Source organism: Dunckerocampus dactyliophorus, chromosome 2 (assembly GCF_027744805.1).
Source record: "Dunckerocampus dactyliophorus isolate RoL2022-P2 chromosome 2, RoL_Ddac_1.1, whole genome shotgun sequence".
NCBI classification, from domain to species: Eukaryota; Metazoa; Chordata; class Actinopteri; order Syngnathiformes; family Syngnathidae; genus Dunckerocampus; species Dunckerocampus dactyliophorus.
The window spans coordinates 38,878,942-38,896,460 of NC_072820.1; the positions used below are offsets into that span (position 1 = coordinate 38,878,942).

A 17,519-nucleotide genomic window follows, 5' to 3' on the forward strand; every position below is an offset into this window, starting at 1 on the left:
TTCTCAACTTCTTAACTTGTCCACTATCAATAGACTGTTAAACTAAAATTATCAGCCGGACAAATTTTCAGAAAGCTCAATAAGAGTATAAAAACAACACTTTCTTTTTTTGCTGCCATTTTTTATGAACTGAACTCAGATGTAAAACTTCTTCTCTGTACACAAAAGGCGTACTGGTATTTCTCTCAAATATGTTTCACAAATCTGTCTAAATCTGTTTTAGTGAGCATTCAAAATTCATCTACCTCGCAGCATGATTGTTGCACAGGTGTGCTTTAGGTTGGCCACAGTAAAAGGCCACTCCAAAATGCACCTGTGTTCGTTGTCCAACACATACACCAGCTCATACCCTAACCACACCACCATGGGCCACTCAATCCGCAACACAGGTGCATTTTATTGATGGCGTTTTGAATGCACCATGATGGTCACACCAGATACTGACTGGTTTCCGGATTGATTTGATATGCCACACCTGTGAGGTGGCTGAGTTGTAAGAAGTCACAAACAGATTTAGACAGATTACACAATATTTGAGAGAGATAGGCCTTTTGTGTAAACTGAAGAAGTTTGAGCTTTTTGAGTCCAGCTCATGAAAAATGTCATCAAAAACAGTGTGTTTTATATATTTTTTGACAATACTGTAGCTCAACACATAACATTGTTATCTGCATTAATACACATAGTAAAAACTTTGTGTAATCGATTGATTAAGTTTCATCAAAGCTGGTTTGTTTTGTTAGAAACACAAAATACTTTGCGGAAAGTCATCAAGCAGGCGTGACAGGCTGCACACACAATCATAGATCTTCTATTTATTTAACAGGAGCGCTCTTTTTCAAAAAAAAAGAAAAACCAAACACTTTGTCATAGAGCCTCTACAAGTATATACAAGAGCGTTCTAAACTATGTTTAAGTGATAGACATGTAAAAGGGGTGTTCGGTTGATTGCAGTACTGTATGCAAGCGGCACTGTTAATTGCATGTTCACGAATCAGTTTACAGCTTATTTATTGAAACCAAGCTCGTGTTTTTCATACAAGAAGTAAAGTATTTGTCTTTACAAGTATTGCTAGTTCTCTGCATATATATTTTTTTATTCATCTTCGTTTGCAGATGTTCCTTTGTTTCATCTGATATTTTCACACTTTTAAGAACTTGTGATAGTAGCATGGCTTACCTGAAGAGCAAACTCTGACCCAAGGTCATCTTATGAATTACACCACCTGCACCTTGGTGATAGTTTTTCACATTACAAATAGCTCTTTTTGAGCTGAATTCTTTGGTTTTACAACTTGTCACCTCTTACTTCAACTATTTAGCTCCTCCAGTATTGTCAGTGACTTTTCTTGAAAGTCTTGAGGGCAATTTCATCATCAATCGCCTTCACTTTTGCATTCCCGCTCCCCTGACACAGAGCTTCAAACACTCCCAGTGTTACAGCAGAGGTCTCTGGCTGCATCAGGGTGATCTCTCTACACTCACACACAAGCACTCTCTCTCTCTCTCTCTCTCCCATCTCCTACCGTTCCATCTCTGTCTGCCTCCACTGTCTCATTTCAAGTCCTTGCAGGGGTTGATTCTTTGAAATGTAACATGTGACCCTCTTTTATCTGCCAGGTGGGACGAGTATACCCCCAGGCTGTGTACTTCCCCATTCGTACCCTTTACCTGACGCTCAAGATTGAGCAGAGGGAGCGCTACAAAAGTGGTAAGAAAACATGGCTGTCTTCTGTTGGTACTATGTTGAACAATTGCTATTTGAATGTATGTATATAGCGGCACAAATAACAAATTTTTTTTTGTTAAAAATGCTATCCCTTAGATTCATCAGGACAACAGCAGCCCACTTCGGTAGGAGCCCAGTCTCACACAGGGACCTCGGATCCAGGGCCAATTCGGGCCACAGCCCCGATGTGGCGCTGCAGCCGAATCATGCATATGCAGCGTGAGCTACACCCCACCTTGCTCTCATCCCTGGAGGGCATCGTGGACCAGATGGTGTGGTTCAGGGAGAACTGGCATGAAGAGGTGAGAACATAAGTGCTGCTTTCATGTGTGTGAAAATAATACAGTCGACTTGATAGTCTCCTCCATCTGTTCAAATGTGTCAATGTAAGTTTGTGCATGCAACCTGATTGTCCACATAACCCGTGCTTGGCTCTTGACTCTCTCCATCGCTTCCAGTTATTCTACAAGGTGTTAGGTGGTGTATTAAGCCAAAAAGTGGGTCACTTCACCATTTATGTTGGGGTATTTAATTATATGTGCACCTAGCACATACTAAGCTAAACCACCATAAAACCATAGGGCGTCATTATTTAGCAGTATAAACATGAACATGGCCACGCAGTACATGATGGTGTATTACTACTCCGCCATGACAATGTTCATACATCTAATCTACACTTAGCAGGTTCTAGAAGGTCTGTGAGGAAAACAGGCAACAGGAGGAAACATGAGGGAGACAGTGAAGATGATTTGTAGACAAAAGTTGATGGTTTGGGCCGGGGATACTGAACAGCACCTGTGGTCGCTTTATTTTGGTAATTCAGCATGCAAGAGTAAGCCGCGCCCTCCCTCTCTGCCTTGCTTTAGATCACTGGTCTTTCCACTGTATTTTATCATGACTTCATATTAAAGTACTTATTTCTTTGTCACTGCAGGTTTTGAGGCAGCTGCAGCAAGGCCTTGCTAAGTGTTACTCCGTGGCCTTCGAGAAGAGCGGTGCGGTGTCAGACGCCAAGATCACGCCACACACACTCAACTTTGTCAAGAAGCTGGTCAGCACATTTGGCGTCGGCTTGGAGAACGTTTCCAACGTCTCCACCATGTTCTCCAGCGCTGCGTCTGAGTCACTGGCCCGCCGTGCACAGGCCACAGCCCAGGACCCGGTCTTCCAGAAGATGAAGGGCCAGTTCACAACAGGTTAGTTCCAAAACCAAAAGCTCCCTTATTGTCTTCTTTTGGTTATGAGAAGTGTGTTTGGGGTTGCCAAAGTTTAAGAGAAATGAATAATAATGATATATGAACAATGGAAAACAGCACTAATGCAGATCATGATGCTGACGGCACCATGCTTTACTGCAGGCGAGACGCAATTATCTTGGTACTCACTTGGCGCTTGTATCGAGTCATTTTCAGTGAATAGTAGATGTATGCCGCTATACAAGCTGTACACCGACTACTCTAAAGTATATCCAAGTTTCATTTCTGTACAGGGGCGGGTGGTACCGGTAGTTTTCCCGGTGGGGAGATCAATAATGGTCCAATTGGAGGCAGTTTATTTTTTATGTACTGTATTTCTTGCTGTGCCTTGCCCTGGTAACTACAGTAACTAAATCATGTTGGTCAATGTTGTGCTGTAGTCATGTTGAATACAGGAAGTGAACGTATGTGTTAGCAATTGATATGACATGGTGAGGGGTAGGATTAAATAAGCAAGGCTTCTTCCTACTCCTTTTCGGACATGTCGAATTGTGAATTGTAACATAAAGCAGTTCATGTAAACTGTATGCATGTTCCAAATAAACCATAAACCATAAAATATTGAAACTGGTAAAGCAGTTTAAGAGGCTGCTGCCCTGATCTAAAAAAACAACTCTTTACTCACTTTTCTTGATGTTGTCTTAGACCTAGACCCATCGCATAACCAGTGTGTTATGTCATGTTCTGCATGACAGGTTGGACTTTAGTTTTGGTTTTCTTTAGTTTGCATGTTGTTTCCTGTTTTGTGCTCTTATTTTGTTTTTCTATTTGGCGCAATGTGCAGCTGCTTTGCGGTCGCTGAAAAGCCTGTTTCTCATTAGCAGTCAGTGCTACTATTTAGGTGGAGCCGCATTACGCCCAAAGAGCAAATCGTAACAGTTGATAACAGTCATTGCGAATTGCATTTTTACAATCCCAAGTCGAAACTTGGAAATAATTCCAGACGGCGGGCATACCTAACTTGTTGCTCTGCGGAGCACAGTGCAGTTTGATGACGTCTCACTCAAACCCAATATCGATATGACCCGATATCTCATTTTTATGCCAATGTCTGCAGACTGTATTCATCGGCCGACATTATCGCACATCCCTATTAGTTTTTGACACATCAACCAGTCACTATTGGGCAATTTCAGTGGAATGATCATCACACAAAACGGTCACATGTGGCTCGTACTATTGCCGTCTGCAGCTTTTAGAGAGCCCTGTGCGTAGTGTAGTGCCTTGCTCTAATGTCTTGGGTAGTGTACCCCATTTCCTTCACACTGTGCTAGCATGATATGCCATTTGTGAGAGTGATGTAAAGTTTGTATCCTGCGGGGTTAGCATGTTAATAGCTTTAATTTAGGCTAAGCAAATAACCCGAAAAATTACTGAATTCACCTGACTAGATGACCAGCCTTTCTCAGCAGTGGAAGACATTGGGTTCCGCTGACTGAGCTCTCACTTGGGGTGCTACTACATGTTACCTGGAACGAAATACTGCCTTCCAGGTACAGCTTCACCAGACAATGTACTCTAACATCAAAAGTGTCCTGAAAGAAAGCGTCTCATCCGTCGTTGTCTTAATAGTAAGACGTAGTAATCCATCCATCCATTTTCTAATGCAATGCAGTTGGGCAGAGTCCATGCCGGCTGTCATTTTCTTGCATTTTCAGAGTCAGACACCAAAAGTCAGTTATTACCAGATAATGCCAAAGCCTACCCGGGCCATTGGGAGGTCAAGAAATAAACTTTTCTTCTTTGATCAAATAGTCAGCTAGCTAATTTTGCAGAGCCAACCCTTTTGATGAAGACGATGGCAAAAAGAAAGAAAGATAAGGAGTACAGTGCAAAACCATGCAGCACCAGAAGTTGTATTAATGGTAAAAAGTATTTTTATTATTTGTTAGGGTCAGTATGGTTATGTTATTAAAAAGGATACATTCAGAGACTTATTATATTCTAAAATTGTTGGTCTTTTTTAAAAATGCACACATTTTTGTTTTGTATTCAATGTTAAAAAAATATTGCAGTCATGGAAAAAATGATAAGACTACCTTTTGTTTCTTCAATTGCTTGTTCATTTTAATGCCTGAACAATAACTACAAAACAACAGAACAAACAAACAAAAATAGCACATAAGAGTTACATTTTTTGGCAGTACAATGCTATAGCTATTCATGTAAGAACTTAAGTGATTGTGGTTATTATCAAGAAAACCATGGAAGTTGCTAGATATCAGCTCTTAAATTAAACTCTTACGAGCTATATTTGTTATCATTATTATATTTGTCCAAACAAATGGGCCTTTAGTTGTACCAGACATTACAATGGATCAATAAACGGAAGAAACGAAAGTGGTCTAATCATTTTTTCCTTGACTGCATGTGGCTCTCACGGAAATACATTTTAAAATATGTGGCTTTGATGGCTCTCTTAGCCAAAAAGGTTCCTGACCCCTGATATGGCTGATAGCAGGGGTGTGCGGCCAGGAATACTGGACCTCATGAAAAAGAAATCACGTTGGGCCCCCTCTTTTTATTTTTTAATAATTACATACAGTATTTTTTGGGGCCCCTGACAGTCCGGGGGCCTTGGAAGTGTCCTAACTTTTTGCCCCATGCAGCATCCTCGGCCAATAGCAAATAGCACTCATTGTAAATAAATTGAAAACATTACGGGTAATAATATTAATATTAAGGCTAAGATAGGAGATATTAAGAAATAGAGAACAATAAAAAAAAGTCAGTGTGAGAGGCAACAAGATGACAGGTGCGATGCCATTAGCGTGCAAAAGCGTGGCGGCGACACACAGACCAAGTGAATGAACAAAACAAACAATGATGCGCGAGGCTCGGGGCGGGCGCTCTGATGATGAATCTCACCAGATGTTGCAGTGCCAGCTGTGCTCACGCAGCCAGGCATCATCAAGGCTTCTGCCTCACAGCGAGCCTGTCCACCATAGCTACCCAGCTGTCCCCACGGCCAAGTGTGAGCCCTGCCGAGCGACACCCAAACCGCACAAGCCTTCGCCAAAGCGGAACAAAAAGGGTTTACAGAGCGACTGAGCAGCCAAGCTCCCATTCCTCGCACCGAGCTAGTGGCTCACTTGCTTTCACAGGGTTTGTGGGCCGGAAAATATGGGTTTATGTGAGCATATATAACATCTGGCAGCAGGGAGGCATTCAAATCCAATTATGGCAAATGCTATTTGCATGAGTTGCTGTTTTAGTCGTGGAGCTGTTTGGAAGACTTTTGTCATCGGTGGTTTTTTCTGGACTAAAAAAAATCTGACATTTCTGTTTATTGAAAATCTGTGTGTTCGGCCCCGCAGAAAGCCTTTTAGGGCAGGATAAGTGTTTAGCCGCATATTGGCTTTGCACCTGCTAGTGACATCTCTGGGAAAATGAATCTATGTGGCCTCTATGACAATTTCATTTCCCTACAGGGATCAAATGTCAACTATCACTCTGTCTCAGCTTTAGCTGTAACTTTTACATGTCTTGCTTGAAAGCAGAATCCCCTCCAGCTCTTTCAATACTGTGCAGTCTTCAGCCACCTTACAGGACACAGTGGAAGTTGACTCAATACAACTATGCACATACAGTCCACTGGGTCAGCACGGGGTCAACAAATGATGTCTGCCACACAGAGATATCCCCCCCTGCTTATTTGTAATCTATAGATTAAAGCAGCAGCCTGCCTTCTTTGCTGTGTGCTGTTAGGCAGGCCGATAGAACTGAAAACCAGCATGGGTTTCAGAACACGGGATCAGAGGGTAAACTTTCTCCACCTCGTCTGACTCTCAGCTTTCTTTTGATTATGCTGCCTCTGACAGTTGTGGTCAATCGCAATAGCTGCGCTACGTAGTCTAGTCTAGTAGAGATTGAATATTCACTACGTTACTGTGTGGCTTCAAAGGAGTGCCTCCCTTTTTTAAATTGATGATGGTTATAATCTGTTAAGGCGCTAAATTGTTGTCTGTTTGCCATCTCTCTGGATTTTCTCAATGTTAATGCTGGTAGTGAGGAAAGTGAATTACAGGCAGATGGCCACTACAAAAAGACCAATGTTAGCGTTGCTGTTTTCATAGGTTCATTTTAACCAACATGGGAGATGTCGGACGGTGTGTACGTGCAGTGCAAAAAAGAAATGTCCGGAGGGGCTTTGCTTTAAAATGAAAGTCCCCTCCTTGGCAATGGACTTGCACTTGTATAGCGCGTTTCTGCCTTTAAGGTACTCATGGTGTTTTGGCACATTTACCTACTGATAGCGCAGCTTCAGGAGCAATAAGGGGTTGAGTATCTTGCCCAAGGATACTTTGACATGATCATGGGAGGACGGAGAATCGAACCTGCAAACCTTCAGTTTGGGGGACGACTACTCAACCTTCTGTATAGCAAAGTATGCCGTATGCAATATGCTTAGAGATATTATTATTTTTATAGCTCTAATTTAATAAGTTAATCGAGCAAATAGTGTCTCCTTGTGCTGCCTGCCAGCATTCCTGTGCATTCCCTCAAGCGAGGCACATACAGGAGAGCCTCGGTCAGCGGTGAAGCACAATATTTGTACCTTCTGTGTAATCACCTTACTCCCTGATGCAGTCACTGTGATAAAAAAGGTGATTTTGGTCCATATCACTGATTAAATAAAGGCTAAATAAACACACAGATCTTCAGTTTATTGCTTCAAACATCGGGCAACATTTGAGGTGATTTCCTCAGCTTTTTGTGTGGAGAAGGACTCAGAATGTGCTTACAGTTTTAGCAACTGCTCTGGGGGCATTCAGTTGCAGGGAAGGTTAATGGTCACACAAACGCACAAGCACACCCGTGAGCTGCCCGCTACTGTTCCAACCTTGTACTGTTGGCAGCTGAGATAATCTCCGGTGGACCAGTCTGCGAGGGTTGTATTGCTCAAGGTCATTGAGGCGTTATGCTTCGAATTCAGCCTGTTGTCAATTTTTACACTCATCATTGCTGCTTCTTTTCTTCATCTTGAGTAACTCCCCCTGTTTGTCTCTTTTGCCATCAGACTTTGACTTTAGCGTTCCCGGCTCCATGAAACTCCACAATCTGATCTCCAAGCTCAAGAAATGGATAAAGATCCTGGAGGCCAAGACCAAGCAGCTGCCCAAGTTCTTCCTCATTGAGGAGAAGTGCCGCTTCCTCAGCAACTTCTCTGCCCAGACTGCCGAGGTGGAGATTCCCGGGGAGTTCCTCATGCCCAAACCAACACACTACTACATCAAAATCGCCAGGTCAGAGTCACCGGAAAACACCACTACTCATTATAGGAGCTGTTCTTTTAGAGAAATATTTTCCAATGGTCTGTTGCTTGTCTTTTTCCAGGTTCATGCCCAGAGTGGAGATTGTTCAGAAGCACAATACCGCAGCACGGCGCCTCTACATCCGTGGCCACAATGGCAAGATCTATCCCTACTTGGTGATGAACGATGCCTGCCTGACTGAATCTCGCCGCGAGGAGAGGGTTCTGCAGCTTCTTCGACTCCTTAATCCCTGTTTGGAGAAGAGGAAGGAAACCACAAAAAGACACCTCTTCTTCACGGGTACGACAACAGAAAAGTTTTACATTTTACATTAGATCAGGACTTTGTGTCTACAGAGATCAGGAACACACTCCTCTTCTCAGAACACATGTGACATACTTTTTCTGTTTGTCTCTGCCTCTCACCCACCACACACCATTTCAGTTCCCACTCAAGTGCGCTATTTCCGCACTCTCGTCATTCCCTTGTGGTTTGCCTCCACCCAGATGTTTGCCCACTCTTCCATTTTTGTGCTTGATTGGTTTATTTAAGGGGTGAGTATGGGTGGGGTATTTCAAACAGTACCTTCTAAGCCATTTCATCCAAACTGGAATGGCTGTCATTGATTCGATTAGGGTTGCCAGTGGATGTAAATGTGTAGGTTTGCTTTGACTGCCATTCAACCTGCAGCCTTTTCACCTTTTTTGACCCTGCTTGGTGTAGACTGATGGCACGCCTTCAGCTGTAAAATATTTCTGTATCAGGGCTAGACTGTGGTTTAACTGTTTCTGCTAACATTTGTAGAGTGCATCACTGAATACTGGTACCTCACCCTTCTTCCTCTGCTCTCCTCTCTTTATCACTCACCCATCCTTCTTTTTCAGTGCCCCGAGTGGTGGCGGTGTCCCCTCAGATGCGGCTAGTAGAGGACAATCCTTCGTCTCTGTCACTAGTGGAAATCTACAAGCAGCGTTGTGCCAAGAAGGGAATCGAGCATGACAACCCTATTTCCAGATATTACGATCGCCTTGCCACCGTGCAAGCCAGAGGCACACAGGCCAGCCACCAGGTAGACCGGTCATATTAGCTACACTGTATGTGCAAAAGTACTGAAACACCACTTACCGTATATACTGTAATAATAGCTGGGGCGTTTTACCTAAACTCCAAAGAGGACGGGGCGTTAATTGGACGTATGCGATAATTGGGGATAGGCTGTTGTTTCAAAAATGTTAAAACTCATTATATACACGACACACAAAAAGTTTGGGATATTTGGCTTTTGGGTGAAATTTCAAGATGAACCATAAAATGCACCTTCATCTGTGCAGGTGAACTTAATTTGACCTTCTCTAAACTTTTCAGAGCACATGTCCAACTGTTCATTGTTTCAGTCACAGTCAGGGAAGGCATCGAGTATGCCTTTCTGCGAATCTTCCAGTCTCTCTGTATCTGTTGCAACCTGCTGATGACACACTGTGACATTCTAAGTCAGTCGTTCTCAAATAGCAGGTTTCCCCCCACCTTGCATGGCTAGTGGTGAAGTGTTAGGGTGGTCGTTAGAGGCAAGGGGGAATTTCAGTATTTGTGCAGACCTGCCAACATGTAAGCATTTTTGTGCTTGGCATGCATTTTGACCCTTGAATACGCTTCACTGCCCTCCAGATACGCATTTTGTTGCATCTCGCTGGTTTCAGTTTCCAGGTCAATTTGTGAAACCTGGATAGTCTGAAACCTGAAACCTGTGTCGAGGCATCAGCCTACATTTCTTCAAGGTTGGCAGGTCTGGTAGCGTCTTTAGTCGTTCTTAAATGGTGCTGGTGCCAGCAACTCATACAGTGGTTTGTACAGATAAGAAAATCAATATTATAATAGTATTTGGAGGGAGGAGCGTTGTGGGAAAAAATTCTGTCCCCTATATTTGAGTAGTGAGTAGCCTTACAAGTAACCCAGGTTTTGTCTCTGCTTGTTCCCTTTGCCACCAGGTCCTACGAGACATCCTGAAAGAGGTCCAGGGCAACATGGTACCACGCAGCATGCTGAAGGAGTGGGCCCTCCACACCTTTCCCAACGCCACGGACTACTGGACCTTCAGGAAAATGTTTACCATCCAGCTGGCCCTCATCGGCCTTGCTGAGTTCATGCTCCACCTGAATCGGCTCAACCCTGAGATGCTGCAGATAGCACAGGTAGCATACATGTGCACACACTCATACACACGCTGGGCTCTTTTTCAAGGGCAAACAGGCTACATGTGATGCACCTTAATAGAATACGACAGCACAAGCTCATAGATGCATTAAGAGATCACCATTACCCACTCTTGTGTCTGGGTTTTATGAATCATCCTTCTCCCCTGTGACATTCACATTAACGTCTATCAGTCCGCCAGCCGCTGTCAATGCGAAGGATGGTTTGACAGAACGTTATATGCAGTCCCTCTGCACTCCAACTATCAAAGATGTTTCAATTTGAAGAGGCTTTGGTGATGTGTGTGTGCATCTACCTCTCACCGTCCGCAGACAGCTTTTTCAAAGTCATTATTAAAGATGATTGTGTCAGTCACCGCCCTCCCCTCTGATCCTAATCGCCCTTTGCTGACAGGCGTTCCTCCGGGCAACTAGTATTAAGCCCCCACTCTGCCTGTTCTATTCCGCAGATCCCATTAGACACAGGAGGATTACGGTGCAGAATACACACACATAAACATACACACACACGGGCTAGAGAGTGCAAGGACAGGACGTCACTGCCATATATTGGAGCCCCACTGTGCTTAAATAGAGACCTCATGTTACCTCCATTTGGCCCTACAGAGCCTTCTGTGTCTTAACATAAACATCACAGTAGATTTTTTTAACACTTGTCTTCATAACCACAGCATCTCTCGAGAATCACTTTCATTTCCTTCCTATGATTATCAAAGTGGTTTTCACATACAATAATAAACATTTGTTTAGAAAAGATGCCGGCATCTATCTTTTCCCACATGAGCCCTTCCAGTGTTGTTCCCATCATCTCATATCCCAAACAGCCCCCCGAAACGGAGCTGGCCACTGGCATGCTGATTTTTGCTTTCTGAGCATCAGCCTTTGCCTCTAACTGTCTGCAGGCTTATCAGAGCTCCCTGGAGGGGGGGTTGCTGGTGTCTCGGCCCACTGCCCTGAGGCTCGCTGCAGGGGCCTGGAGGAGCAGACGGCAGTAGCAGAGGGAGGGAAAGTGGCAAGATGGGAGGAAAGCTGCAGAGAATTGCTCCGCCATAAAGCTGTCAGAGCCACTCACCCTTTCATATAAGGGAGCTTATCATGGCTAGAATGGCTGCTTGTGTTGCACCCTCCTCTCACATAAATGCAGGCTTAAAGATGAAAACTTGGCTGTATATATTTAAGTCGGTTCAGCTGCTGATATATAGTTTGACGTGTTACTATGTCTGAGACGACAGATCAATAACAGTGTTGTTTGGTACCTCGCCCTTTCTTAAAGTGTTATTTCATCTCAAGGTTGACACATAACTCAATCATCACCTGTCTTTTTGTTTTATAACACTGCTGACATATTATTCTCTGTCCATTCTTCTAGGATACTGGCAAGTTGAACGTCTCATACTTCCGTTTCGACATCAACGACGCCACGGGTGACCTGGATGCCAATCGGCCTGTTCCTTTCCGCCTGACACCAAACATCTCAGAGTTCCTGACCACCATCGGCGTCTCTGGCCCACTTACCGCTTCCATGATTGCTGTGGCACGGTGCTTTGCACAACCAAACTTTAAGGTACTTTGTTCTTACTTACTAGGTCATTCGTACCGATTGCTGTATGACTGAAATTTGCCTGACTTTGTGGATTATGGAGTCTTATTTTGAGTGATTTCTTTTGTGCAAGGTGGCAGCTGTCATTAATTACTTGCGAGAGGAGCAAACGCATTAATGACACATATTATATGACACTTTATTACGCACACAAATTTAGTTGCGGGTGAGTGAGTGTACAGTTGGTTTGACTTTGGATTATTTTCAGTCTCTGTATTTTATTTCTAATAGGAAATGTGTTGGTTATCATTAAGAACTTGCGAGATGTGACTGCATTAATGTCATTCTATGACTCAACTATGTTTGCGTGTGTGAATGTGCATGTAATCATACCATTCCCGGGCCCACTTATTCCAATTGAGCCAAAGGCGGAGAAGTATGCCAGCCAAAGTCGGCCAACGCACGGCCTAGTGTGAGTACATCCATAGCGGCTTCTGGCTTGAGATTGGCATAATATTGTATTAATCAATTATTTGTATGGAACCGATGAATTGTTGATTAGCGTATTTTCACGACCATAAGGCGCACTGTATTAAAAGGTGCAGTCTCAGTTATGGGTGCCATTTTTGTATTTAACACATACATAAGGCGCACTGCACTATTATGCATGCACGCTAAAACATACTGTGGCGTTCAGGAGTCAGGAAGGAAGCAATTGTGCTTTATTTCATTGGACAGATTAAGAACAGAACTCTCATTCATCTTATCAAACCCTCTGGAAATCAGGAAGGTCATCACTCAACACACCAGTCTCAGTCATGGTGCACAACTAAAAACATCACACAGCAATGCAGCAGATAGACAAAAACAGACAAGACACTACCGCTATTTGTGCAGAACAATAACTAACAACTATGGAGCTCAAACATGTAACTTTAAGAGCATTTGCACCAAAACACTACCGCAAAGCACGCTGAGGAACAGGAAGTGCTCCCAGCGACGCTACAATACGCGAGCATGCATGCATGCGTATGTTTTTAAATAGGCAGTGGGAGCAAAACTGAGTTGGGTTGTACTTTATTGAAGTATTTAACAATGTACTCACGTTACTTTTGATCAATCCTCATCCACAAATCCATCAACGTCCTCATCTTCTGTATCCCAAATGAACAGCGGGGCAAGTTCTCCATCAAACACGCCAGGTTCCCTCTCGTCATTGTCAGAGTCAGTCTGGTTGCCGTGCAGCTCCTCAGTAATGATGCCGGCTTTTGCGAAAGCTCCAACAACAGTGCAAGCAGACACGCTAGGCCAAGCACCCACAGTCCATTCATAAAAGGTGGCGTAACTCGTACGGCGCTGCCTCCCAGTCTTAGTGAAGCTGTGTTCGCTAGCTGTCATCCATCGCTCCCACGCCGCTCGCAACTCCACTTTAAACGCCCTGTTTACACCGATGTCCAGCGGTTGGAGTTCCTCCGTCAAGCCTCCCGGAATGATGGCAAGCTCCAAATTCATTTGCTGCACTTGGTTTTCACAGCGGCTGTGAGATGGGCGTGGTGACGTGTGACAAAAAATATCCGGTCTCTTTCGGTACACGTCACTCAGCCACTTTCTCCATCCCTTTTGATTGGCCTTAACGATGACTCCGGCTGGAAACTTTTCTTTAGGCAGCGTCTTCCTCTTAAAAATCACCATAGGTGGCAGTTTCTGTCCATTACCATGGCAACCAAACACAACAGTAAAAGCCGACATCTCATGCCCCGTTGTGTGTATTGCTACCGTGCTGGTCCCCTTCTCTACAGTGTGGTTCACCGGGATGTCGAAAGTGAGCTGCACGTCGTCCATGTTGGTGATGTAGTTGGGCTGGATGTGTTTGTCGGTAATGTTTTTACTGCAGTAGGAGCGGAAGATGGCCAGCTTTCCTTGTAATCCGCTGGATGTTGCTGCTCCACGGTAGTCCTTGCCCAGATGGATAGACGGCGCCGTTTCATAAAATATACCTATATACCTACTGGTGCGTGCCTTTAGTGTCCTCTTTCACGTCCGCCTTTCCTCTATATAAGCAGCGTGTTGGCAGGAGACGCTCCCAGTCAGTCGAGCAGAGCGCTCATCAAAGTCACACGGCAACACTTACAGATTTTGGAACTCGGTACACACATAAGGCTGAATTATAAGGCGCCACGCCCATTTTGGAGGAAATTTAAGACTTTTAAGTGTGCCATATGGTCGTGAAAATACGGTAATCTTGAAGCAGTTGAGACATAATTGAGTGGACTACTTGGCTGCGACCAGCAGAGGTGCTGTTGATTCAGTCTTTTGCAATCTGTAGATCAATTTTAAGTCAGGGAGTTGAGCTACATCCTCACACATTATTCTGCTTAATACAACAGTGGCACAGAAACAGGAGTTCAGAATACTCACCAATTACCCGTTCACAGGAATGCCCAGCCATCGTTCTTATATATTTTGTTTCTGTTCCCAAAAATAAACACATGAATGTGTTGCATGTAATTTTTGTCAGGCATTTATCAGGACACCTATATGTTTACAATGGCATGTAAATGTTGCAATATAGTCAGCAAAATTGACGTTACAGGTAATTTTTGCTTTAATGTGGGCTGTCTTATGGCTATTAAAGTTGCCCAACGCTCACGTACGACACCAAATCTTGCTAAGTCTCTTTTAAACAAACGCACAAGCAGGCATAGTTTTAGTCCACATGACCCAGCAGGGTGGTAATAGCAGCCATGTGGCGTCTACGTAAGGCTTGTGGAGTGTTTACATGCAATACACAAAAGCATGTCAACTACTACGCATGTCAACTACTGTGGCTGCCTGTCTTGAGGGAGCAGTGGCAACTTGCGACAATCACCCAATCCTCATATAAACAGGCCGGCGGAAGCAACTCGTCAAAACAAGGGAACAGTGTGTGTACCTAGTTAGGTGATGATTACTGGTGTTGTGGTCCCGTGGTGGTTTAGATGGTTGTGTATTTCAAGTCTTCATCACCATAATGAGCTGCTAAAAGTGCACACTGCTTTGCCCAAGAGGGACACTGGCACACCCTGAATTGGAGTTTGCTTTACGTGGTTTTTTTTAGATTGTCTTTATATAAACTCTTTTTTTTATCACCTTTGCAGCCTAAACACACAGCCAAGGAAAACCATTTCCTGCAGGTTGGCATACTGTGCATATATAAACAGGATTCCGAGACGCATAATGATGACTTTCAGATAAACCCTACCGGTTATCAAATTAGCTTAGAATCTCATAAGCTGCTATAATGTGCCAGCTGCCAGCCGCACATCCAGTTCAAACCCACGATGATGCATATCTTGGTCAAAGCATGAGTTAAAGTGCATTTTTATTTGTTCATTTGACTGGAAATGACAGGAAAGTGGAAAGACCTGTGTTAGCAATAATCATTTCAATGGTTTTGTTTATTTCAAAATGGATTCATATCCATTTACCAGGATCTTGGTAAATTCTAACATCATTTACACGAGTGGCTGCCTTTCAAGCAGCTCAATTTCTTTATTCAAGCACATTTTCACGTGCCATAAGAGCGACATCCCGCATCGATGTGATTCCCTGTTTACCCATTGATATCGAGGCAGTAGAGCCGTGGCTAAGATGGAAGTGAAGCAGCTAGCAAGGAAGTGGAGAGTCAAGCCTTCGGTACCTTCTATTATCATGCGAAATGTGAATTCACTACAGAGCAAGGTTGACGAGCTAGTAAGAAGGTCAATACCTTCAGGGAGTACAGCTTATGTGTGCTTCACTGAATGGCGAACAGCTAGCGTCCCTGATGCTAACGTGGGGAGCTAGTCGACGTCAGAGCGGACAGGAACACGAGCCTGTGGAAAGTGCGAAGGAGGTGGGCTTGTGCTGTATGTGAACAAACGGTGGTGTCATCCTGGCCATGTGAACATTAAAATGCCCATCTATACAACATTTAAAAAAAATCTGTTTTCATTATCGAGGAAAAAACCCAATGCCGATATCTACCGATATCACATTTTTATGCCAATATCGAGCCGATAATATCGGACATCCCTAGTCATGACTAACTAAACAAACTGAAGTAAAACTAAAGAAGTTCATAGCGTTAAAAAAAATCATGGGGAAGTTCAGACATTTCATCCAAAAAGAACTCTGGTTAGCGCCCTCATTTAAACCATGCAAACTTTTATGTCTGCCTCTTAAAAGCAACGGAATGGAGACTCGTTAGGAACGAAATAGAAAATAGCAAATGTTTAATCTCCATAAGATACGCTTTTACCAAGCAAAGATGCACTCTCAGTCAAACTTTGGCTAGTACACGAATAACTTTGGACTTTGAAGTTGTTTTATTGAACAAAAAATAAATCAAGGTTTCATTTACGACAGGTGGACGGCATCCTGAAGGCGGTCCTGCGCGACGAGATCATCGCTTGGCACAAGAAAACCCAGGAGGACACATCAATGCCGCTATCCCCTGCTGGCCAGCCCGAAAACATGGACTCCCAGCAGCTTGTCTCACTGGTCCAGAAGGCCGTCACCGCCATCATGACCCGCCTGCATAATCTAGCTCAGTTCGAAGGAGGCGAGAGTAAAGTCAACACTTTGGTGGCGGCAGCCAACAGCCTGGACAATCTGTGCCGCATGGACCCTGCATGGCACCCGTGGCTTTAAAGCACATGTGCCACTCTTTGCTCAACTCAACTGTTATTATGAGCAGGATGCGCTGATTATGCTGACTCTTTGTACGAGCATCCAACATCTCCAACTTGTATTTATTTTTGTAACTAAATGTGTCTGCGCTCTTGCTGACTTAATTATAACAGAGAAATGGTTTAAAAACATTGCGTAGCCTTTTTATCCATTGTTGAATTCAGATTATGATGTTTTTCAACACTTGTCAGACAGCCCCGGTAGCCAATTCATTGTTTCTTTTATTTTTGTTACAGAAGCTCATCTCTGCGCTTGTATATAAGCATTTTCTCTTAATAAAATGCTCTTTTTCATACAACTTTACTCTTTTTTTCCCCTTCACAAACGCTTAAGGAGCTTCAGCTGTGCCCATCATGATCATAAAACTTGCAATTAGTTTTCTCCTTTAGTTTCTTGAAGTTAGTTTATAAGAGAGCAATAATAAGGAGTAATCGCCATCTGCGCCTCACTCTCCCGCATCACTTTGTCACCGTCATAATCGCCCTGAAGGACACACTCCTGGATGTTATTGCGCTCGTAACTCACGCTGGGAAATGACTCCACACAAACCGGTCCCCAACATTTAGGAAGTTGATTGCTGTCATCCTGGCGGTTCACAGTCAGCGGACGGTTATGGCGAGGCGTTTGGGCGCAGCAGTGTTGCTACAATAACCTTGGGGGTCATTCCCTCCCTCTGGTTACAAAGTCCTGCACAAGCGTGTCGAGGCGTTTCCCCTCCTCCCCTGCTGCTTGATGAATGCTGGCGAGTCGATCTCCGCGTGGGCCGCCCTCTCTTGACTTACACACACTGTCAGATGGTGCCTCCTGCACCCATAA

General features: G+C 43.9%; 1 protein-coding gene across 2 annotated transcripts in view; it reads left to right on the plus strand.

Moving 5' to 3' along the window:
- The window catches only part of trrap (transformation/transcription domain-associated protein), a 79,866-nt gene extending 62,874 nt beyond the window's left edge, over nt 1-16,992 (plus strand). For both annotated transcript variants that reach the window (XM_054768140.1, XM_054768141.1), the window contains 9 exons: nt 1,621-1,711; nt 1,826-2,031; nt 2,667-2,928; nt 8,009-8,234; nt 8,326-8,543; nt 9,128-9,312; nt 10,229-10,432; nt 11,823-12,017; nt 16,380-16,992. In XM_054768140.1, coding sequence (XP_054624115.1) covers nt 1,621-1,711; nt 1,826-2,031; nt 2,667-2,928; nt 8,009-8,234; nt 8,326-8,543; nt 9,128-9,312; nt 10,229-10,432; nt 11,823-12,017; nt 16,380-16,664 — 1,872 coding nt within the window. In that variant the 3' untranslated portion in view covers nt 16,665-16,992. The remainder of the gene's footprint in view (nt 1-1,620; nt 1,712-1,825; nt 2,032-2,666; nt 2,929-8,008; nt 8,235-8,325; nt 8,544-9,127; nt 9,313-10,228; nt 10,433-11,822; nt 12,018-16,379) is intronic.
- Nucleotides 16,993-17,519: the final 527 nt, after the last annotated feature.